This window comes from Protopterus annectens, chromosome 16.part0 (genome assembly GCF_019279795.1).
Source record: "Protopterus annectens isolate FY-2018-M chromosome 16.part0, PAN1.0, whole genome shotgun sequence".
Lineage (NCBI taxonomy): Eukaryota > Metazoa > Chordata > Ceratodontiformes > Protopteridae > Protopterus > Protopterus annectens.
In genome coordinates, this window is record NC_056750.1 from 358,094,088 (window position 1) to 358,118,540 (window position 24,453).

The window sequence follows — 24,453 nt, forward strand, 5'->3', positions numbered from 1 at the left end:
TGTATCTGCTCTGAGGGAATGTAGACATCCTGAAGAGTCACTTGATAATAGAAAACTAGATCCCAGACCTGAATAATGAGTCTGCAAAGAAGGTCTGACCTTGAGGCACAACAGGAAAACATCCAGAAATTGGGAAAATACTCTGTTCAAACAGTCCAAGTAATTTCCAAAAGAGTATACCACGGCTGGAGTGCTATAAAAAAACTTTAATTCACCATAACAAAATAAAAGCAGTAAAACACGGTAAGCGCTTTCACAGTCTATTATACAACTGCTTCTTCATACCTAAAAAAACCTACTTTAATACCAACTTTCTACAGATCCTTGACTTTCATGCCCCCATTCACTCTACTAGGATAAGATCCAAAACAGCACCATGGCTAACTAGACAAACTAAGAAGAAAATGATCCTGCGAAATAAAATGTGGGCTAAATGGAGAGCTACCAAATGTCCATCAGATCACCTCCTCTTTAAACAATTAAGAAATGCTACTAAGAAGGATACTCTTACAGACAAAAAGGAATTTTATCTACACCTTCAACAATCCACTCAACACACCCCTCAAAAATTCTGGTCAGGGATTAACACACTTCTTAAACCAGGACATACAACTACTCCTACCCCTTCAGGCTTTAACCTTAACAATTTCACCCTGATCTCTGATGCCTTTAACAAGTATTTTACAGAAGTCATTCAAACCCTAGCTAATTCATTACCATCATCCACAGTTATCTTTCCAAATACCCCTAGCACCTCCTCGAATACCTTTCACCTTCAACCTGTAGCTACATCTCTTATTTACAAGCTTCTCAAGAAACTTAAACCTTGTACTCCATCCGCTGACCAACTGCCATTAGAATACCTACAAATTGCTGCAGAAGCTATAGACTACCCCATATCCATACTTATTAATAGGACTATCTCTGAAGGAAAAATTCCCACCATATGGAAAATATCTCATATAATTCCTCTACATAAAGGTGGCTCCTCTACTGAGTTCTAAAACTTTCGCCCTATTGCCTTACTCTCCCCATTAGCAAAGATTATGGAAAGATGCATACACAAACAATTTCTCAACTACCTTCTACAAAACAGACTACTAGCCAATTGTCAACATGGTTTCAGACCTTCCCATAGCACTACAACTGCCCTCCTCTCCTTCACTGACACTATAAATAACAACAAAAACAATAATCTTTTCTCCTCTGCTCTATTCCTAGACCTGTCAAAAGCTTTTGACACTGTTAACCATAACATACTTCTTGATAAACTAAATCACTATTCGCTTGGCTCACAAGCACTTCAATGGTTTAGGAGTGATCTCCAAAACAGGCAACAAGCAGTGCTATGGGACAACAACCTATCTTCCTTACTACCAGTAAACACTGGGGTTCCTCAAGGCTCTATTTTAGGTCCCCTTCTTTTTTCTTTATTTATAAATGACCTACACATGAATATACCCCAAGCCATCTGCATTCAGTATGCTGATGACTCAACTTTAATCTGTTCTGCTAATAATGTTTCCTCCCTCCAGTCCCTCATCCAAACAGTCTTCTATAATGTAGAAAAGTGGTTTGTGGAACACTCCCTCCTTCTTAATGCCAAAAAAACAAAACTTCTTCTCTTCACTCCTACTCACAAATCTTCCACACCTTTCTTCACTATCTCCTCTAATAATGCTACCTGTATTAACATGACCACTCACCTACTAGGTGTAACTATTGATAACCGTCTTAATTTTGATGACCATATTAATAACACCATTAAATCAGTTAACAAAAAAATAGGTACTCTCTACAGAATTAAACCCTTTCTTACCCCAGCAGCTAGAAAAACCATTGCCCAGACCCACCTGATCTCTACCCTTTTCTATGCCTCTGCTATATATACTAACTTATCAAAAAATAACATGACCAAACTCTCTACCTGTTATAATAGTATATCTAGATTCATTACTGCTACTCCCTTTAGAACTCACCATTGTCTCAACCTCAGGCAACTCGATTGGTTAGAACTAAATAGCCATTTACTCTATCAGCAACTACTTATCATTCATAAGTCTCTTCACTACCCTGAAGCTACCCCAAGCCTTACAAAACTTATTTCACCTTATAAGAACCTAGCTACTCTACGCTCTGCTAATAAACTCCTAGTAGCCTCGACTAAATCTTACAATAAAGCTGGTGACTCATTATTTTCAAATTCTGTTGGGAAAATCTGGAATCAACTCCCTCAAGAAATAACTAACCTAGACTCCACACCCCTATTCAAAAAAACACGTCAAAGAATATCTTAAAACTCAATGGCTTTGTCCTTGTGCTAAACCCGACTGAAATTACTTCTCCCTTACTCCTACCTTCCCCCACTATCCCCTAACTGTGCCTCTAAATAATATATTTAATTGATGTCAGCTACTTCATTTATATTGACTTTTCAAAAGATTTGTTTTATTTTCCTTCTCCATGTTATGCCGTCTTGTGATTTTCTTATCAGTTTTTATTATTCTAACTTTAGTATCCTGCATACCTGAAATTTGTATTGTTAACCAGCTGTTTTTGGTTAACTTGCCTTGTGTTTGCTAGTTGTTATTTTTGTTAAATTCTTACACAAGCCTACCATTGTACTTTTTGTAGTTTGCTTATCATGTTTTTTGCTGTTAATGTTTTCTTACTTCATGTAATTGGAGCTTTTCTCCCCGGGCCTCTACTGAAAACGGATATAGGTCCAGCTAGACTAGCCCGGTCAACAAATGTAAAATAAAAAAATAAAAAATAAAACCGCACACAGCCTAAACTCATTTACACTAATAAAAGACCAATCAGCAGGCAGCATTAATTAAGGCATCTCATTCACTCAGAAAGGTTACAACAAACAGAGAAACCTTTAATGTGTATGGCATCGTGCTTTCAAAACTGGTTTCAAAGAGACCATGTCATTAAGCCATGGGGACTTACCACTATTCAAATGTATAATCCACTCTTGTTCTTTCACCTCAGTTAAGTTCTTAAAGTCTCGCCCTCTTGAATTTGTGACCAAGACTTCGAATACTAAAAATGTAAAGCTGTGATTCTGTCCCTTGTCCTGTACATGCTGGGCTAGGGCATTCATAGTTTTCATATTTCTGTGTGTCATTAACATGCTCTAGCACACTATCTTTCAAGCGTCTGTTAGTTTTCCCTACACAATAGGCACAGCATACCATGCAGTATGCAAAGTAGATCAAGTCCTTAGTTAGTCCACATAAAGGGAAGTCTTAATCACAAAATTCAGCATATGGTGTACAAACTTGTTATCTATATGTATAAACCTGCAGGCCTTATATTTCCTACAGGTAAATATCCCTTCACGATCTGATAGGGGAATATATACATCCCTCATGTTCCTATAGCATAACTGTGTCTTCAAGGACGGTCTATTCTTGAACATAAAACTAGAGATAAGTCTCCCGGGCTTAATGACAGGGTCTCCTTGAAAACAGTTTTGAAAGCATGACACCTTACACATTAAAGTTTTCTCTGTTGTAACCCAAGTGAATGAGATGCCTTAATTAATGCTGCATGCTGATTGGGCTTTCCCCCACAACATTTCTGTTACATTTAATGGCTCCATAACTTTTGACATGTATTTTTTGATTTCTCTTCAGAAACTTTTATTTTTTTCATATATTTGTCAATGTTTGTGAATTAATGAAAGTTTCTGACGTTGAAAGTGAAGAACTACACAGTTTATTTTTTTACACTTTTTAATGTAATTTATTCTGCAGCTTATTATGGGGAAGTTTATTTTAAAGGACTGTTTTATATAGAGGAGTTTTTAAAAAGGTTTTTTGGTTATGAGCTTTTGAAATGTAATTTTTTTCCAGAAAGTTTCATTTTTATTTGATTTGTATGTGCTTATCACTCCCACTGCCTGTACAAGTATTTACTGTGAGGTTCACAGTTGTTTTCCATTTCAGGTCTTCTTATGTGCATACTTGTCCACCCCACTCTCATTTTGTAAAACATTCACAATTTTGCTTTATATTTCTTCTTAGTCCTTCAGAAAATGTTTTTTTTTTTTTTTGAGTAAATTGCTTAAAATTAGTCATTAAAAATGTTTGATGTTAGAGTTAGTACAGAAAATGCATGTTGATGCAAAATATGCTGTTCTATTAACAGAGTGAAATGGAGCAATGTTTAAACACTGTCCATTGTTATGATCCTTTGACTCGCTGTTATTTTTGTATTTGACCAGAACTGCAAAGGAAAGTAGTTAAGAGGCATGCTTAGTGAGAGACTTGATTGTAACGTGTTAGGAAGTGCTTAACAGCTTTTCATGACTTCAGAGCTTAGTCGGGCACTCCATGAACTACATACATCATCAATGGCATAGTTCTAATGGTAGTGTTCTTACTGCTTAATCCATGGTAAAGAAATTGTGAAACACCAACTGTTTTTCCAGATCTAGTGTATATACAGGCTTATTAATGCACAGGTGAAGAAAAGTAATTTACTAACACAGGATGGTGATCCATTTGGATGCCTAGAGGGGAGAATATGGAACCCGTTATGTTTTGAAAGGTAATGAGCAATACATGAAAGGAAAAGTTAAATGGCTAATAAATAATGGGTTAATTTGGAATAGAGTGCTTGACTGTAGAATAAATAGAAGTGATAGCCCAATATACATTAGTATAAGAAAAATGGGATATTCTACAAATTAATAACAGGGTAATGTAGGTTTAATTATATCTACAAATTGGGCCTTTCATGATGCATACGGCTCTTCATTTGAAAGTGTTTAAGAAATTTGTTTTCAAACTGCACTTTTGTCAATACTGGCATAGTCAACGTGATAACTGACTGGAAAGGCCAGTTATTATAATTACTAAGTTTCCTGAAATTTAGAAAGGTAACCTGGTTGCGTGTGCTATGTGAACATAAAATAACCAATACTACTTGGCAGTTCAAATATTTAAGAGGTGGAATAAATCTTGGCAGTTCAAATCCTTAACAGGTGGAATACAAATAGTGAAATGGTGGTCCTCTTTTAGTGTGAAAGGGATCCGTGCCTTGAGTGGCTGAGTGTATCCTGGCAAGGTTGCAGCGTCTTGGTTACTAATGTACTTATTGGATTATTTATAAATACATCTTAATTCTAAGCAGTTTATCTATCTCCTTCTTCACAAGTGCAGGATTACAATGATTTTCCAGGTTCAGTCTTCTTAATGATAACCATCTGGTTCATGAAAAACAGGATGGCTCCCCTGGATGACATTCCTCACAACAGATACTTACCATCACAGTTTCTGAGCTGTGTAGAGTAGTTCTTTTTCTACTGCATGTTGCATTAAAACTGGTTTCCTTTTGTTTCTGGATTAGAGCTTTTTTATATACTCTGCACATCTATCATCTGCTGCTTCATTTACAAATTGTAATTTACTTATTTCCAGTGAACGTTATAAAAGCATCATCTAAGAATCTGGAAAACCTAACTATCGTTTCTGAACTCAGCTTATGCTAAGGCTTTTCTCCTCCTCCTGATGTGCATGTTTGAACCATGTTTGTATTGATCCATTAGTATCTGTAAATCACCAGTTCTTAATTAGCTGTCTCAATATGGTGCAGTACACATCTACATACTCTTTGCTCCTGAAGTTCAGTTCTACATTCAGACATTTCAAACTGAATGACGCTTGGGTTTGAAGATCTGGTAAGACCCTGTCTGCAGTACTGTATGGAGTTATGGACACCTCATCAGCATAACACACTATGGAGGATCTACTTCCACAGTTTTCAGCAGGTCATTCTAGAAGTTCTTGACACAGTCCTGATTCAGATGCTATGAGGATATTGTATCACACGGGCTGGTTAACGAATGTCACCTCAAAACCAAGTATGTAAATATTTTACTATGTCCTAAAACATCCAGGCTTCTAACATTTTATATGGAGCCAACGTTGCATGCTTTGCATTATTAAAATAAGGTAGAAAGCACCTGACAGCAGTCCATTTCAAGCAGAGAGGCACATTAAGAGGAGATACTAAGTGTGAAGCATGACTTAACCAAACTTCCTTGAACTAAAAACATAAATTAAGGAATAAAGACATAATTTATTAATTTAGTAGGCAATGTAAGAATGAGACACAAAAATTACATCTTTAAAGAGGGATGGTATATTTGAGAAAGTTCCTGACAAGAGCACTGATAGAGGTGGTCAGGTGTGGCACAACTGCAGCTCATAGCCACATATGATAAAATATGTATACATAAGAGTGCAGTGCAAAAATCTAAAACAGACATATGACCAACATATTTACACATTTGTAGGAAATGCAGGACACATTATATTCTGAGCTCACATTTGATCAATTGTTATATCATCAAAAACACTTTTTTTTGTCTTCTTAGTTGGAGCATTTTTGTGTGTGTGTGTTTATTGTGTGCCAGTGTGTTTTGCATTCAACTTGTGTACTGGAATTCTGTGTTTGATGTATAATGTTTTGGAATTTTCTGAGATTTGATATTAATTATACACATTATACACAGACATATTAATATATGCACACAGTGGATATAAAAAGTGTACACAGCCCTGTTAAAATGCAAGGTTTTTGTGATATAAAAAAATAAGACCACAATAAATCATTGCAAAACGTTTCCCACCTTTGATGTGACCTATAACCTACCTGTAGAATTCAACTGAAAAACAAATCTGTTAGGGTAAAAATATAAAAAGTAAAAAACATACAATAAGCTGGTTGCATAAGTGTGCACACCCTTAAACTAACTTTGTTGAAGCACCTTTTGCTTTAATTACAGCATTCAGTCTTCTTGGGTACACACCTGCCATCAGTTAAATAGATTCTGATTAGTGATTAGCCCTAAATAAAGTTCAGCTGTCCTAGTAGGATTTTCCTGACATTTATGCCGTTGCCTGCTACAGCAAAAGCCAAGGTTCACAGAGTGCTTACAAACCATCAAAGGGATCTCCCCTTTTGAAAGGTATCATTCAGGAGAAGGGTACAAAAAAATTTCCACAGCATTGGATATAACATGGAACACAGTGAAGGCAGTCATCAAAAAGTGGAGAAAATATGGGACAAAAGTGACATTACAAAGAAACGGATGCCCCTCCAAAATTGATGAAAAGACGAGACGAAAACTGGTCAGGGAGGCTGCCAAGAGACCTACAGCAACACTGAAGGAGTTGCAGGAATTTCTGGCAAATACTGGTTGTGTACTACATGTGACAGCAATCTCCCGTATTCTCCATATATCTGCCCTATGGGGTAAGGTTGCAAGAAGAAAGCCTTTTCTTACATAGAAAAACATCCAGGTCTGACTAAAACTTTCAAAACAATACATCAAGTCTCCCAAAAGCATGTGGAAAAATGTGTTATGGTCTGACGAGACCAAGGTTGAACTTTTTGGCCACAATTCCAAAAGGTACATTTGGTGCAAAATCTCTTTGCATCACCAAAAGAACACCATTCCCACGGTGAAGCATGGTGGTGGCAGTATCATGCTTTGGGGTTACTTTTCTTAAGCTGGAACTGGGACTGTAGTCAAGGTGGAAGGAATTATGAACGGTTCCAAATATCTGCCACATTTGGCGCAAAACCTTCAGGCGTCTGCTAGAAAGCTAAAGATGAAGAGGAATTTCACCTTTCAACATGGCAATGACCCCAAGCATACATCCAAATGAACAAAAGAATGGCTTCACTTTTTGAATGGCCCAGCCAGAGCCCAGACCTAAATCCAACAGAAAATCTGTGGGGTGACCTGAAGAGGGCTGTGCACAAGAGATGCCCTCGCAATTTGACAGATTTGGAGTGCTTTTGCAAGGAAGAGTGGGCAAATATTGCCAAGTCAAGATGTGCCATGTTGATAGACTCCTAGCCAAGAAGACTGGATGCTCTAATTAAATCAAAAGGTGTGTCATTAAAGTATTAATTTAAGGGTGTGCAACCAGTTTATTGTACTTTTTTTCTATTTTTTTCCACTAACAGATTTGTTTATTTTTCAACTGAATTGTACAAGCTATAGGTCACATTAAAAGTGGGAAATGTTTTGAAATAATTTATTGTGGTCTCATTTTTTATATCACAAAAACCTGGCATTTTAAAAGGGATGTGTACACTTTTTATATCCACTGTATGTGTAAGTATATATGTGTGTGTGTGTGTGTATATATATATATATATATATATATGTGTGTGTGTGTGTGTGTGTGTGTGTGTGTATATATATACACACAATGTATAAATCCATATATATGTATGTATGGCATTACTTAGCTTGCTTGACAAAGCAAAATGTTGATGGCAAGAATGTCAACCACAAAAGGATGTCAACACAAACACTGACAAATGTGCATGCCCAAGGAAATTATTCGTTGCACACAAACAAAAAAAATTGTTGTTTTGCAGGGCGGCACCCCCCTTGCACTCCCCACCCTCTGCTATTTATATATACTAACTCTGATATTGCAAACCCCCATGAAAATGTAATGTTCCTCCACTTGGGGATTGTCAATCTAGCGCACCTGCTGACCATCTGCACATGTCAACGACCTGTGATCATTCAAGCAGCTGTGAACACTGTGCTGTGTTGACCAGATTCAGTTGTCATTGGTACACATACATACATGTGATGTAGGGAGTGAATGCACTGAATCTCCAGTAATAGCTGTTAATACTCCATAACAGTCTGGTAGTACCTGACCAAATCAATGAACCTACATATCAAGAAAACAAAGGCAAGGGGCTTCTACTTTCATCAGTAATGCAAAGCAGGATGAGCGGTGCAACTACAAGGGTGGGGTGAACATGGCATCTGCCCCTGATGCCAACTTGTAGAGGGCACTAAATGTTGCTAAAAAGTTTAACCACAAACTGTTAATTAAGCAACTTCAGCAACTGTTTAACTGTCAACCTGTTCAATTTTATTTTTCAAGGTAAAGTGTCTTAAAAAAAAATCAACAGTTTACAAACTGCCTTTGTCACTGCTAAATGGCAGCTTGTAAACTGTCAAAACTAAGCATGACAGTTTACAAATGGTCATTAAATATCCACTGCAATCCCTTATAGATGGGGTTGCCAAATGGTTTGCTGCCCTGGTGCCAAATTGCCTTGCTACAGCTCTGATGCACATAATTACATTCTATAATAGCAACTATGAATATGCAGTTATCAAAATAAAAAAAGTATTTTAAATGCGAAGACTGACAAAGGGCTTACAACAGATGTTTGTGTTCCGAGTTTAAAATACTTAACATGGAGTTCTCAGAGGCCCAAGATTGTTACTACCCTTGTGTAAATCCATGAAAATATTATACATTCTTTTGATGGACTGCAGCAATGCCAAAAAATAATTGTGTAATCTATAAATTGTGCATCTGCAAATTCTAATGTGGAACAAATGTTTCACACCTACACTTCACAAAGACAACTGCTAAACAAATGACACAGCACTTAGAAATGTACAGTAACAGACATTGGATTGAAACCCTCCTGCTTTAGAAGGTTAATAAGGATGGCAGACGTCAGTATGAAGGACAATGTATGGAGAGCTAGTGCATTAGACAACTATTTATAGAAATGCATGTTTGAAATAAAAACAAGCAACCCCCTACCTGGTGGCTTGTTTACATCAGCAGAAAATAACCAATCAGCAGCTTTTCTTGCATCAGGACCCACCAAGTAAAATTTACCGAAGTATGACATATTAAATAAAGCAACTGCATTCCGGCAGGTAATGCATTCTTTCTTAATCTGAAAAAAAATGAACTAGTTACATTACTTTGAACAACAAAAGTACAAGTATAATGCTGCAAGCTACCAAACATTAGCAGCATCGACCATTAATGAAGCAATATAAATGGTGTGCAATACAGCAAAGGAAACTGGAACTCTTGATTTGTATATGAAAGCTAAAACCATCCATCTAGCATCACAGTGGCAAGCCAATTGCCACTCAGTGGATTTACTTGCTTAGTCTAAGGTGCAAGGTTTCAACTCAAGATAAAACAGGTTCTAGTAGTGCTTGCTCGAAGCGTTATGCAAGAGAGAAGATAAACATTTTCCACTAAGGCCACAGAAACTTACAGTTGTACTGAATTCAAAGATACTTCTCTAACTACTATATTGTACATAGGAATGTACCAGAACTGATTTTTTTATTTAAAATTTCAGTGTGTAGTTTTTTTATGTTACGTTCTACAACTGGCAAATTTGCAACATATGAAACAAATAGGAAAATACAGGCAAAAAGTTCAGGAATGTGTTTTGTTTGTACTGTAAATGCCGCAAGCATGTGTTTTAGAATGCTGAGATACATTTTGGTATGGAAAATATGAGTACCAAAGAAAATATGCCTTAGAAAAAGCAGAAATTACTATACAAAAAAAGATTATGTTAACTAACTAATACAGGTCCATAGATCACCTGTGGAAATATTTTCAAATAAGTTTAACTCTTTCTTATTATAACCAAAACCTATCAGGAAAATAAAGCAAATATTCAAGCTACTGGTATAAAGGTAGTAGAGATTTCAGTCTAACAAAAGATTTCCAGCATGAAGAACTTGGCCATCCTTTTCCATGGTTAGCTAATTTAGCTATTACTACAATAGAAAGGGTCTCCTGGGGCAGTAATACAGAAGACCCTCCAAGATGATTTTTTTGACCCCCTTGATGCTGACCCAGAGGTTGAAGGAGTTCCACAGACCACAAAGATCCTAGAGCTTGACCTATGCACTTCTGGATACACAATTAAGAATCCAGAAATACAGAACTGTAAGATTTTTTTTCTTGGCAGCTTCCAGAGTAGTATTCCTAACTCTACAGCTAGACCTTAAAGACAGTCTTAAATGCCAATATATAGGTTGAAACATGCATAACGTGTTTAGTACAATGGACTCAGTCAATACTAACACAAATGGTGCATTCTGAATTACATTCATCATTAACCACATCTGCAATCCTACATGGCTTACTAACCTCATTATTAAAGACTCAGCTGATATGTCTGACCATAGTACTTGTAATCTTATAACAATACTGATACACAAGTGTTAAGTAACACACAAAAAAATTGATTATCTGTATACTGCAACTTGTATCTGTATTATTGTTCTGAATTTTTGTCTAATGTAAGTTATAGAAGCACACTAGTCAGAAATTCATAATTGTTCTACACTTATAATGACCTCTCCTGTTATGTAAGTGTTGGCACCAATCTTTGTAGAAATCGATTACAGCTGGAATCTTTAGTGTCCAATAAATATTACTATAGTGATTCTGTCAACAGCTGTTTATCTTTAAGCTTCCCACTTGCGTCTTTACACCCATCCACTGATACTTAGAAAAAATAGTTTAGATTAGTATGAAAAAAGTCAAACTAAAATAATAAAAATAAACATTTCAGACAGAAATATTTTGAAAGAATTTATATACGGCCTTTACACATTCTTTGACACAACAGAGGAGCTATATAACATATGTAAATAAAATTAGTAAATGTTTATAGTGGCACCAGCTGTATTTCCAAATTCACCACAAGCATGGAACTCTGTTGTACTTTTTTTCTTAAAGCCTATAATATCAGCCAGCCAACCACAGTTCACAGCAATGATGTGGTTAAAGAACAAATAGCAAATATGTGCAAATACTGCTGCTGTTGTTAGCCACTGACTATTAAGTGGTCAGGGCGTAGTGGTTAAGTGTTGTGACTATAGTGTATAGGGTCCTGGGTTTGAGCATTGCCAAGGCTGTTTATTTCAGGCTATAATTCATACCACACCTTTCAGCCACCTAACCTGGAATGAAGCACTAAAGGTGGAGGCATGTCCATATTCATTAAGGATATCCACACCTCCAGGCTAGTTGCACAGTATAATGCATCTGAGATTATCCAAGTGCAACTAACTCTGGGCAAGACCGCAATCCAAATTGTAGCTTGTTACAGACTCCCCACCATGCCCCAGGATTCCCACTCCTCATTTCTTGATACACTGGAAAGTATTAGGGTACAACCCAACACCCTAATAATGGGCGATTTCAACTACTCCACCATTACCTGGGAAAATTACTCATGTACCAACACTTTTGCTCAACATTTTCTGGAATTCATAAATTCCAATGCCTTGGATCAACTTATTCACAACCCCACCAGGGGCAGCAATATCCTAGACCTGGTCATTACCAACATGGACAACCAGTGTTCCACACCAGAGGTCAATTCCTCGTTGGTCAGATCCGACCACAAGCTAATCACCCTAGACATCCACATCCCGTCCCCACCCCCCAATTAGGGAAACCACCGTAAAAAACATCTCCAAAGCCAACTTCACACTTCTTAGGACAGAAGTGGCAAACTTCATGAAACACATGCAGACAGACAATAGAGGTATGACTGCTGAATCCTACACAAATGCACTTTTATAAGCACTTTCACGAGTGCATGGATCATGCTATCCCTAATAGAACCAAGATGCTATCCTCCAAAAAAAGGAAGCCAATCTGGTGGTCCTCTGCCATAAACAAACTCTACAACAAAAGAAAGAAACTGTTGCAAAAAAGGAGTAAAATCCCATGACTGGAGGAACTCCCTGGTCAACCTCAGTAAGAAGCTGAAATCCCTCATAAAATCCTCCAAAGCTAGTTATGAAAACAAAATTGCCACTGATTCTAAAGACAACCACAAAGCATTCTATAGCTATGTCAAGAATCTCAATGGCAACACTCAGATCTGCTCTGAGTTACAGCACAATGGCACTAAATATACAGAACAAACTGATATTGCCAACATCCTGGCAAATAGATTCAGTGGTAACTTTACCCCCCAACCGCCTAGAGGGCCCATCTACTGGAAGAATGCAAAGTTCCTGTAATCATGGCTGGACAAGTAAAAAAAAAAAAACACTCCAAAGCCAAGAACACAGCATCCATGGGACCTGACAATATCCCAGTCTGCGTTCTACATTTACTACAGAATGATCTGGCACCCTACCTAAGTACCATGTTCAATCATAGCCTCACCTCAGGCTTTGTGTCCAGTGAATGACACACTGTGACGGTTATCCCACTCCACAAAGGGGGAGCCACAATGGACCCCGGGAACTACCACCCCATTAGCCTGACAAGCCTGGTCTGCAAGGCCATGGAATGTACCATCATGAAACTCAAACAAAGACATTGGTAATCTCCAAACTCTGGACCCTACCCAGTTCGGATTTGTAAAAGGCAGATCATGTCTCCTAAACCTGATTGACTTCTTTGAAGCAGTCACCAAAGTCATAGATGAGGGTAAGGTGGTTCACACAGCTTATCTAGATCTCACCAAGGCTTTCGACACCACCCCCCTCTGGAATTATAGATAAGCTCACTAAACTAGATATAAATCCCTATGTCACAAGATGGGTTGCCAACTGGCTCATGGACAGAACCTACACTGTGAAAGTAGCAGATTCCAAATCCGACTTCAGGCCAGTGACAAGTGGAGTACCACAGGGTTCAGTCCTGGGTCCTCTCTTGTTTGGTATCTACTTCTCTGAAGTACAGGCTAACACAGAAGGTCTTTGGCTAACAAAGTTTGCAGATGACTGCAAACTAGGAGCCATAACAAACTCCTAACGATGTGGGCATACTACAAAAGGGCCTCACTGAGACAGATGCCTGGTGTCAAAGCCATGGCCTGAAGTTCAATGCCAAAAAGTGTATTGTCATCCCCTTTGGTAAAAACTCTGTACCCATGAACTACCACATAGCTGGTAGTCTACTTAATGCCGAAAATGTGATGAGACCTTGGGACACAGGTGGACAGTAGTCTCTTCTTTGATAATCACATTGCCACAGTGGTCAGAAAATCCTTCTACATGGCTCACTTAATCACAAAAGGTTTCTCATCCAGAAAAAAAGAGGTCATTGTTCCCCTCTACTCATCACTCATTAGATCCATTATAGAGTACAACCCCCCTTTTGGTATGTATCTCACAAGACATCTACAACTGGAAAGGCCACAGAAATACCTCAAAAAGAGGATCACTGGCTTCAAAGAGATGCCCTACGCAGACCGTCTCAAAAAACTCCAGCTTTACTCCGTAGTATATCGCCTACTCAGAGGTGATCTTTGCCTAACATACAAAGCTATGTCAAACCCAGAGCTGTTGGACATACTCCACAAAGTAAATCACAATCCCTCTGAGCTACACACTCTAGGGACCTAAACCTTGTCACCACAACAAACAGAACATGCTGGAGGGATAGATTCCTGTCCCAGAGACTTCCCATACTCTGGAACAGACTACCCATCTGTATCAAACAGAGCTCCTTATTAGCACTCCAAGAAAAATCTTGATGATTGGATGGGAAATAGGAAATTCACCCCGGGATCACTTCTGTGGCTCTGCTCGACAGGGGCACAGGAAAATAATTTTCTTGGGTGGTGAAACCAGGGTACCTTTTTGGCTAGGCTTATATAGGTCCTAGGGCCAATAGCCTAGTACCTACCTATGATGCAACAAGTTGCCTTAACAAGGTGCAGATGTCAATGCAGGCTAGAAAAAAGGGGGTATGGTAATGCATCTTCTATTAATATTCATTCCTAAACAACTAATTTAGTGCTGGACAGTTGCTTGCAATCTGAAATTGGTTAAATGATCAGTGCTATTCCCCAGTCAATAAATAAAAATAAAAGAAATAAAACTGAACAATTAAATGGAAATAAAAAATACAAGTGAAACAGAGATATAATGCTGCTTCTGAATAAGGGCACAGCCTCAAGTAGAAGGGAAACACAGAATGAATAAAGATATTAAGCAGAAATGACAAGCTGTATTGTGGCAGAAGCTCAGGATGTTAATTGTTTGCTGAGCTTTTCTTCACATTCATATGATGCAGTAGAATGATTTAAAGCTACAGACATAATTAATACATTACTAACCAACACAGACTGGAGAGCATTGCCCACTCACTGTCCATAATTTATGATTAAACTCTAAGTAAATAAATACCTGAATTACAAAATTCCAAGCCATTATTAATACTGTTGTCTTCAGGCTGATGCAGTATGTGTTAGATGAAGTATGTATTACATTTTTTATCAGTTGTGTTCAGGTGATGTGTTTAGACGGATTAGCTTTGGCCCATACAAGAGTATGTACAATAAATGAAACGTAGAAGTCTGAAGTGAGAGACACTTGAGTACAGATGAAACCGCTGTAAAGGGGCAATCAGAAGATAAGAATTGAAATGAAATGGAAAATAGTGGAATAGGTTAATAGTTTCAACTATCTGGGCTGAGGAGAAGGAAAGTCTGAATGAGAAGGTCAAACCTAGAATCAGAGGGCTGCGGCCATCTGGTACAGTGCGTCAGGGTAGTGTGCTACAGAAAATTGTCAAAGATGCTGAAAAGTAAGATGTACAAAACAGTGGTGTGACAAGTACTACATGTGCAGTAAAGGAAAAGCAGTTGAGATGGAGATGAAGTTTCTGAGAAGTGGTAGGATGCAAAATGTCAGAGACACACACAAATGAGAACCTCAGAATAGAAGATAAAGTAGCTCCAAATGTGAAGAAGGTCAAAGAGGAGAGGTAACAGTTATGGGCACTTCTGCGGAAAGCATAACACAATCAGGTGAAGATGACTTGGGACAGACAGTTCGATGGCAAGAGGAAATGAGGGCACCCAGCAAAGACATTGATGCATAGTGGGAAAGAGGGCCTGAGACAGTAAGTTGTAACTATCAAAGAAGGTAGGAGAGTGGCAGAATTGAGAGAGAGAGAGAGAGAGCAACAGCTGATGAGACATCCTGACGTCATGGAGAAAATGGAAAAAGGATGTTTATGATAGGATGATGAAGTGTATGACAAAATGTTTTGTATTGTAAGACTAAAGAATGAGTTTTATAACAAATGGAAATCCACAGCGCCATGAAAATGAGTTCTCTGATGTTACAATACAAGATATAAATCCTTCGTTACACTCATTTGCTCTTCCAGTATTCCTCCGTGAGTACTCTATAGAGAATTTCTAGTCTGTCAACTCATTACAGTCCAAAAACATATCCCAGGCACCTCCTTCTTCCTCTTTATCCCTACAGCATTTTCCATCTACTCATACCTCTCAGAACAAAGCCTAAAATAATGAAGTGACAAAGGCCCAAAAATAGGGACAGATTTTAAATATTGATCTTATATACTTAAAGTTGCTATAACAGGACTTGTGTTAGCCTGCATTTTCTGAAGGATATGAAGTCTGAAACTCAAATATATGTCATTATTTAGGGCCTTCAGCCCTCAGAGATTTACCAGAAAACTCCAAATTTTACAAGGAACACACCAAAATATGAAATAAAAATATGGACAGTCAAGAGGTATTCATCTGCTGGAGGTAAAATTCTTTCAGAGTCTGCTTGGGGTATAAAAGTATCTACACAAAACTTCCAGGAAAAAATTCTTAATCTTCTAGATTTTGTTGCATAGTTGAGAGCCATACAATCTTTTAGATTTTGTTGCATATTTGACAGCCATACAATTGTCCTCCCATTGTTTTTGAATTGCTTATCTAATCCCTCTTCCCAATCTTTCCTGACCTCCAATTATTGATTCTTATAGTTATTGTGCAATATTTTATATACCCTACTAATTATCCCTTTTCAAACACCAGATTCTGAACTAGATTCAAATTAAAACTCAACCAATGCAGGTCTTTCATTTAGTCTGATTAAAATCCCTGATAGGTGAGGCAATCTATGGCCTAAACAAATGTCTTCTTGGCCTCTTCCCAGTCTACATTTCCCCCTCTAATTTGTTCCCAATAACTTGGTTCCTTTGCAAGCACCCTCCAATAAATTCCAGCCCTGCTTGCCTATTTTCTGTAACCCTAATTGCAGTCATCCATATCTGCAGAATCTCCTTTCTCCATTCCTGTGTTGACTTGGTTATTAATATAATTTCTGCTATTTTTTGAATATGGTATTCTGTATGACTGTTATTCTCCATAAGGATGTGTCCAAAATCCCACTTTTTACTTCTTCAATTTCCCCCCCTTGCTTCATTATCCTCATCCCATTCCAAATTGTGGCTTTCTGTTTGTGTTACTCATAACAGCCTTTACTGTGTAGCTCTGAAAATACACTCAAATCAGGTAATCCTAAACCTCCATATTCTAATGGGAGGATCAACTTATCCCAATTGACTTTTGACCTCTTCCCCTCCCAGATAAAAATCCTTCAACTCTATTAATAAAAGTAACTTCTCCTTTGATTGATAAAAATATGCCTGATCTTTGTATAAATCTAAATGGACTAAATATACTTCTACTGAGTGTATCTTGATACCTATATCCACAGACAAGATCTTCCATTTTCTCAATTTTTATATTATCTTGTGTTTAGTCTCTTCCCACATATCCTTAGCTGACATAACATAATCATTTTCAATCCATGCTCATAAATACTTCATTTTATCAAATCCCCATAAATAGGGGTATGGCTGAACCAAACTTATGTGTGGCTATATACTTTATATCAACAGCATTTGTTGACTGCTTTTTATATCACCCAAAAAACAAGAACTGTCTCAATGTTTCACAATTGAGATGCCCTTTTCTGATGTTATATCAGGTACAAAATATCTGTGAATAAAGCCAAATTTTCTTCAACACCATACCAATTACATCCTTGAATGTCTCAGTCTTTTATTTTCATTGCTAATGGTTCTAAATATGACAAATAGCAAAGGGAAGAGAGGACACCCCTGTCTGGTTCCTCTGTTCAGAGACAAATTATCAGAGAGTAACCCTCTCACTTTGAATCTTGCCTCAGGTCTCTCATATATCCTTCTAAGTAACTGTATTATCGGAAATGCAAATGCTCCCATTACTCTGCTCATAAAATCCCAGCTTATTTTGTTGAATCCTTTCTCTTCATCAAGACCAACTAACAACGGCAGTATTTTCTTACATTCTGTTTCCCTCTGGATCATCATTGCTCTATTAATGCTGTCAAATGTTTGTCTCCCCTCCCCAAAACCTCCCTGATCCATATATATCGATTGTGGCATCACATTTATCATTCTTTTTAGCCATTACAGACAGACACTTTATAATCATGGTTTAAAATTGAAATGGTTTCACCACAACGTACTCACACATAAGGCAGGTGCAAAAGGCCAAAAAAACATATATCAAAGGCAGAAACAGGCCAGCACCAAGGAGTGAATATAAATCCATTTATTGTGGCATAACCAAAAAATCTAAATCAGACCGGTTTCAGCACCTTGGCCTTCCTCAGCATATGCCACAATAAATGGATTTATATTCACTCCTTGGTGCTGGCCTCTTTCTGATTTTAAAATTGAAATGGGCCTATATAAAAGCTGGATCTGATGGATCTTTACCAGTTTTACGTATTACAGCCACCACAGCCTTTTTCCAGGATGTTGGTACCTCTTATTTTAAACTACTGTTAAAAACTTCTAGATATTTATCACTTTTTTCCCTCCAAGCTTCCTAACTTCCACCAGAATGCAATCTATTACTGGAGACTTTCCTGTGGATTGGTAATACTTCAGCATTTTAATCTCATCTCCTCCTATCTTAATTGTTGAGTTTCATGTACTTCTAAACCTTAGTATATTTCCCTTTGTGCTTTTTCATTGATTTTCCCTACTTCTCCGCTTTAAACAAATTTTCATAAAATTTCTGACATATCTCTAATACCTCTACAGGATCTCTGGTTATTTATTTATTTTTTTTGTTATAGACTTCCTAAGATTGGGAACCAACCCTTTATACTTTCTGGTGCCTAAGTCGTTATGCCAAAAGTTTTTGTACTCTGGATTTATTTAAAAAGAAGTTGTTTTTATAGCAATCTTTCTAAACTTGCCCATATTACCCAAGTGCTCCCTTATTTTCTCTTTAACACTCTGAAATTATGCCTCTTCTTGCTCTTTGAGATTCTCCTTATTCTGTAATACTTCAACCTTTGACAACCCGCAAAAAAAAAAAAAAAAAATCATGTTACTTATTATAACCAGAACCTTTTCTTTTATTTCTACCCTATTTTTATACTCCACAACCATTTTATCTCACTCACTAGTAATACCTTCTGGAATACTTCCTATCTTTCAAATAATTCCCACTACCAATTCCTCTCTTTTGAACAGGTAGCTAAGGAAGCACTAGTCTCATTTTTACTTCAATAACCTGCAGTTTTATCCTGTCATTGGTGCATGATTTAAAATAGTTATTGGATTGTATGTAAAAGTTATCAATTAAATGCACATGTTCTTGTAAAATATAATTCCTATGTAGTCTAGCCCAGTTACTGTACCTTTAGGAATGAAATGAAAATACTCTCTGGATTCCTATTACTGAATTCACATCCTTCATACCAAATATTTTCAGGATTTCTTCATAAATCTACCCTTTTTTGTTTTTAAATTTTCCTTCTAGGTTCCACACATACATCCTCGTTGTTGCAAATCAAATTCTAGTTCACAGCTATAAAACATATTCCTTAATGAAAACTGTATTTCTCCCATTTTTAAGCTCTGTAATAGCAATTTTAGGTGGAACATAAATACAGCCCAGTGTAATCCTCCTCCCTTGTCAGTAGCCCCATACTATTACAAATCTGCAATTATCTTTTTTTTTCATCTTCTATCACTACTAGATTTCCTCTAGCAATTATGTCTTTTTTTCCTTTGTCCTGGATATTCTGCAGAACATCCATCCTGAAATCCTTTCTTATCAAATTCACATGTTCAGTTCTTTCTATAAGTGTCTCCTATAGCATTGCTATTTGCACTTTGCATTTCTTAAATAGTTTCATTTTTGCCTATACCTGTGAGACTATTCACATTCCAAGATGACACAAAGCGTTATTACTGTAAGAAGTCATTTCTACCCGTTACATATGACAGCTTTTTAAAATGTCTGTTTCCAGTTTTTGTGATACATGCACACAATGTTTGGCAAGTTAACACTTTATATATTATTCTTATCAGCTTTGGAATCTGTCACATTTTATAAGACTATTTGTTTTAATAAAAACCCTGAAAAACACCCCCTGAACACCACCATAATATGTTAACTTATTACAAACATAACTATGTACCTCTTCAAATAATAAAGTTTAAGACTCCTAATAGGAGCATTTGTCCCAAATAGAGAGCTGCTAACACAGGCCTTAATTAACCTGAAACTAAGTTTATCCATGCTAAGATGCATGCTATTGCCTATGCTTCTACTTAGGATAATTGGTTTATTTTTTATCTTTATTCCTCTCCTAGATGTGAAAACAAGTTGCATGCCTTCAGAAAACATTAACTTTTAGCCTTGAAGAAACTACCCTATATCAGCTTCTCTCCATGGAAACATGAGAAAAAAATGAAATCCTCTGTTGCAGCCTGAAAGACAAATTAAAAAAAATTGTTGCTAAGGAAAACTTTTCATGATGTTCAGTGTCATATTTACTTGCCTCCAGATAAAATTTGTTAGATTAAGACAAGGGTCTTAATCCAGACATCCACCTATGCAAAACAGAAAATATATCAATTCTACGTATTATGATCTGTGTACTTTTGCATCCATCCCCCACCTCAAGAACCCAAGCTTACAGCTTACTAATTTAAAAAATGCTTTTGTCTAGTTTTCTTCTCTTTTTGCATTGCAATGCTTACATTTCTTAATACCAAAAAGGAAGAGAGGCATCCGTTTAATTTAGTAACATTATCACATACACGCACTAAAAATACTTTACTATAAAACATGCAATTTATATTGTGAAACATTTCATAGAAATACTGTTAAGAACAGAAACAGCTTTATTTACAGTTGCCCTTTTCCTACTTCTCCTCTGTGTCCTTCCAAACATTAAAAGGGAGGCAAATACACAAGTTCCCAAAACATTGAACAAAGTCGATTAAAGTGAACCTTCCATATTTTCTTATGCACCCATACTTCACAAATGCAACTGATACTTTGTAATTGCACACTTACTAATTTTCATGTTGCTGGTTTTCTTCCTATTCAACATCTCCCAGCTCTGGTTCAATTGCAAGGTAATTCTTCTGGTCAGCTTCTGTGATTTACTCTCTCTCAAGCATTTTCCTTTGGAAAAGTGGAAAACGTTTTACTGGCAAAGCATTTCCCATGTGCTTTATTATTGCAAGAATGAGAAGCACAGAATCTTCTGATTGATGTTTCACTTTTTGTTAGAAAAACTTTTGTATTTCCACCTTAGCCTGATCTGCATCAAAAAATGACTGATCATCCAGGAAAAAAATGTTCTGAAGATGGCTAAATACAGGAACTTGAGTCTCACATCTGCCTTTCAACATTCCTGGATTTCTATAATCAGTTTTTCTTCTGTCTGGTTTACAGTGAATAATCATTTTCGACACTCTGCTGTCTGCAACTTTTAATATTTTTCCCTTCTGACACAGTTTTGTCAGGATCAACTCTTTCTGCTGGTAAGTTTGCATCTTTACTAATACAGGTCTTGGGTGCGTTCTTGTGGCTAGACTTTAAGCACACACACACACACACATAATGCCCTTTCAATTAACAGTTCTTGCTGTGGAACATCAGTTCCTTTGCTTATTTTTACCTCCACAAAATTAACACAGTCTGTTTCTTCTAGTTTCTGTGGTACAGCAGAAAATATCAGATTTTAAGTGCTCTGTTGTCCAATTCTACCATTTTTTGAAATATCTCTTCTTCAGCAGTTTCATACTCAGCCAGCCTTGTCTTCTTTTTGGCCTCTGTTTTTTGCAGCATTATCAGCTCACCTGACTTCTATTTTAAATTTCTCCCATTTTCCAGCCATTTATTTTTATGCCAATATATTCCTTTAGTATTTATTTTAATCAGCTCTCAGCACATTTAATGTATTTTTCCTTTAAATTATCAGAAGCCATGTCTTACACCAAAGGTGGAGCTTAAACTGCTTTTTGCTGTACAGATTTGGTATTTTTCCCAGACAGTGTTTTCTCTTCACTTTTTTTAGCTGACTTAGTTCCCTCTTTGCTGGCATCTAGGCAATGTACTTGCTAGCTAGTGACAATTTACTAAAAGTGTCAGAGTTCCTGGCCCTTGTGTTTTAGTTTCTTTTCCACACTTGGAGAGCTAAAGTTAAGCTGCTGAATGGTGTGAATGGTGCATAGCCACCTTGGAACGTTCTTATGCATACTCATCTTATGGAAATTTAGTGAAGAAAGTTTTTATGAAGGTTAATGGTCTTCATTTTCTAGGTTTAAGTCAGAGGTGATCATTTGCTCCCAGGTTAACACAGAAAACGGGCTCTTGCACCTTATGGGTTTTACCCATTTAGTAACAAAGAAAATCTTGTTTCCTGTTATCATGAATAGTTGACAAAATACTTATACAAACGTGCATACATAGATGCAGTTCACCAACAAAACCATTAACATCTTCATCTGTACAGTGCAGACATTATTTGTAAATATATGATGAGCAGTTATCTTGCTGCATTTAACATGACTTTCCAATGTAAATAATAGCAGAAAGTTTACATCTTAAATGCAGATTTCCACATTTGCTTCAACATCCATAAGGAAGCTAAAACCATCAAATATTTCACAGGGCAAGCCATCTACATGACCATTGCAAGTCTAGCAAATAAACTATGTTCAAACATTCCTTCCAGCCTCACAGAAGGGAAAAACATGACAGACCAGAGCAGAATAGGTGCTTGCACATCCAGTTTTTTAAGTTTACTTTGGAAGTGGCAGGATGCTACTCATCTAGACATGCACTGGATGTGTTTTCCAGAAGTGAGGGATATATTGGGAAATAAATCCATCACCCCAGTATGTCTTATTTACCTCTTGTTGAACTTTTATGTCTTTTAATTGGATATTTCATGAACCATTTTTTTTTTTTTTTATAAGGAATAACAGGTCAAGGAGAAATGGAACTTTCATACAAGGCGAGATACAAATGATCACAGAGGAGTGAATGATGCACTGACTACAGAGTATAGGTGTAACTAGCCGTTCCAGTGGCAAAACCCATTCCCAAACCTGATGCTAACCTCCCAATTTCTAGTTCAACTTAAAAAAAACTTTCTCTTCTTCAAATTTGAACTGTAGCAAAATTGTTTGCTCCAAGTGTAACAAACAGCTTGCTACAGCTAACACAGAGCACTAAAAATGCATTAGTTTGCATTAATTTGTGAATGCCAGTAATGAACTAAAGCACATAAGGAGCACTATGAGAATATTGCATTACCAATAATCAGTCAATAAATGCCAGCAATGAAGACTGTTCTCCCTGACATCTTGTGCCTGGAGCAGCTGCCTCCTTTGCCCCACTCTAGATATGCCTATGGTACAAAGAGAAGGATGATAGTCTTTCCAGACAACTGAGAATCTTGATGCCTTTGATCTTTTCGGTTAAGAATAGCTGGGCTCTCTCAAAGAATAGCTGGGTCTCTCAAGTTGAATGATAAATTATATCACTACATGCAATGACAGATCTAAAAACAGATGAGTAAAATAGGAATTAAAACTTCTTTGGATCAAGGGAAGTTGCCTTTCAAAATTTGATGAGTCACATAGGCGGCTTTCTAATCAACTACATATGCATGACTGAATTAACAACAATGCCTAGATCTTTTACAACACTGACTGGAGAGGAGTGCCACCTATATGGTACAACCAAACAGGACTGTGTCATTTACAGATATGTAGAACGAAAGCATCACGTAGGATTCTGCAGGACACACAAGCAGAGGCTCTTAGATGCTGGCGTTTACAACCAAGATTTCCTTGGTGAAAAGTCTCAGGAGGGTAGTTCATCTAGGACTAGATGTTTGGACAGGTACATGACTGACTCTAGCAGAGGCCTAATGAGGGATGAGTAGTGGGAAATGACTACTTCCTTAACCCGAAATGAGATGCCTTTAGAAATCAGCTTAAGGTAAGAGGCCCTCCTAATGAGCCTGGATATGTGGTTGTCGAACGAGAGAGCACTATCCACAAAAGTGCCTATGTCTGTAGCAAAGTACCAATTTTAAGGTGGTGACATTGTTACAGATGAATGAAAACTCCTGCTTTCAGGACTGTATGATGCTACATTTTTTTGGAATTCAGCTTTATACCATGATCCTGACATCACAGATTTATTCAAGTTAAGCCCTCTCATAGGATTCAGGCATTGTTAGGGGAGTTGATTATTACTTCAGACTTGCAACTGTCTGCAAATATTTAAAAAAAAAATCCTTAAGGAATTAAAATGCTTGGTCTTCAAACTAGACACAAATGCTTCCAAACTAACTCCATAAGCTGAACCTTAACCACCTAAGATGACTACCAACCTCCTACTCAGACCATATTCTTGGTCCTGTACTTTATTACAACTCCTAGGAAAATCTTGCATCCAGGGCCTAATGCCCAGTGTTTTCTTTCCTTTAACCTCTAATTGTATGTCTGCATCATCCCT

At 37.2% G+C, this 24,453-nt stretch overlaps 1 protein-coding gene across 1 annotated transcript in view; it reads right to left on the reverse strand.

Annotated features, from left to right (window-relative positions):
* Positions 1-24,453, reverse strand: part of SARDH (sarcosine dehydrogenase) — a 2,624,838-nt gene that overhangs the window by 1,555,731 nt on the left and 1,044,654 nt on the right. Inside the window, exon 19 of the mRNA XM_044058055.1 lies at positions 9,618-9,756. Within this exon, the coding sequence (XP_043913990.1) occupies positions 9,618-9,756 (139 nt within the window). The remainder of the gene's footprint in view (positions 1-9,617; positions 9,757-24,453) is intronic.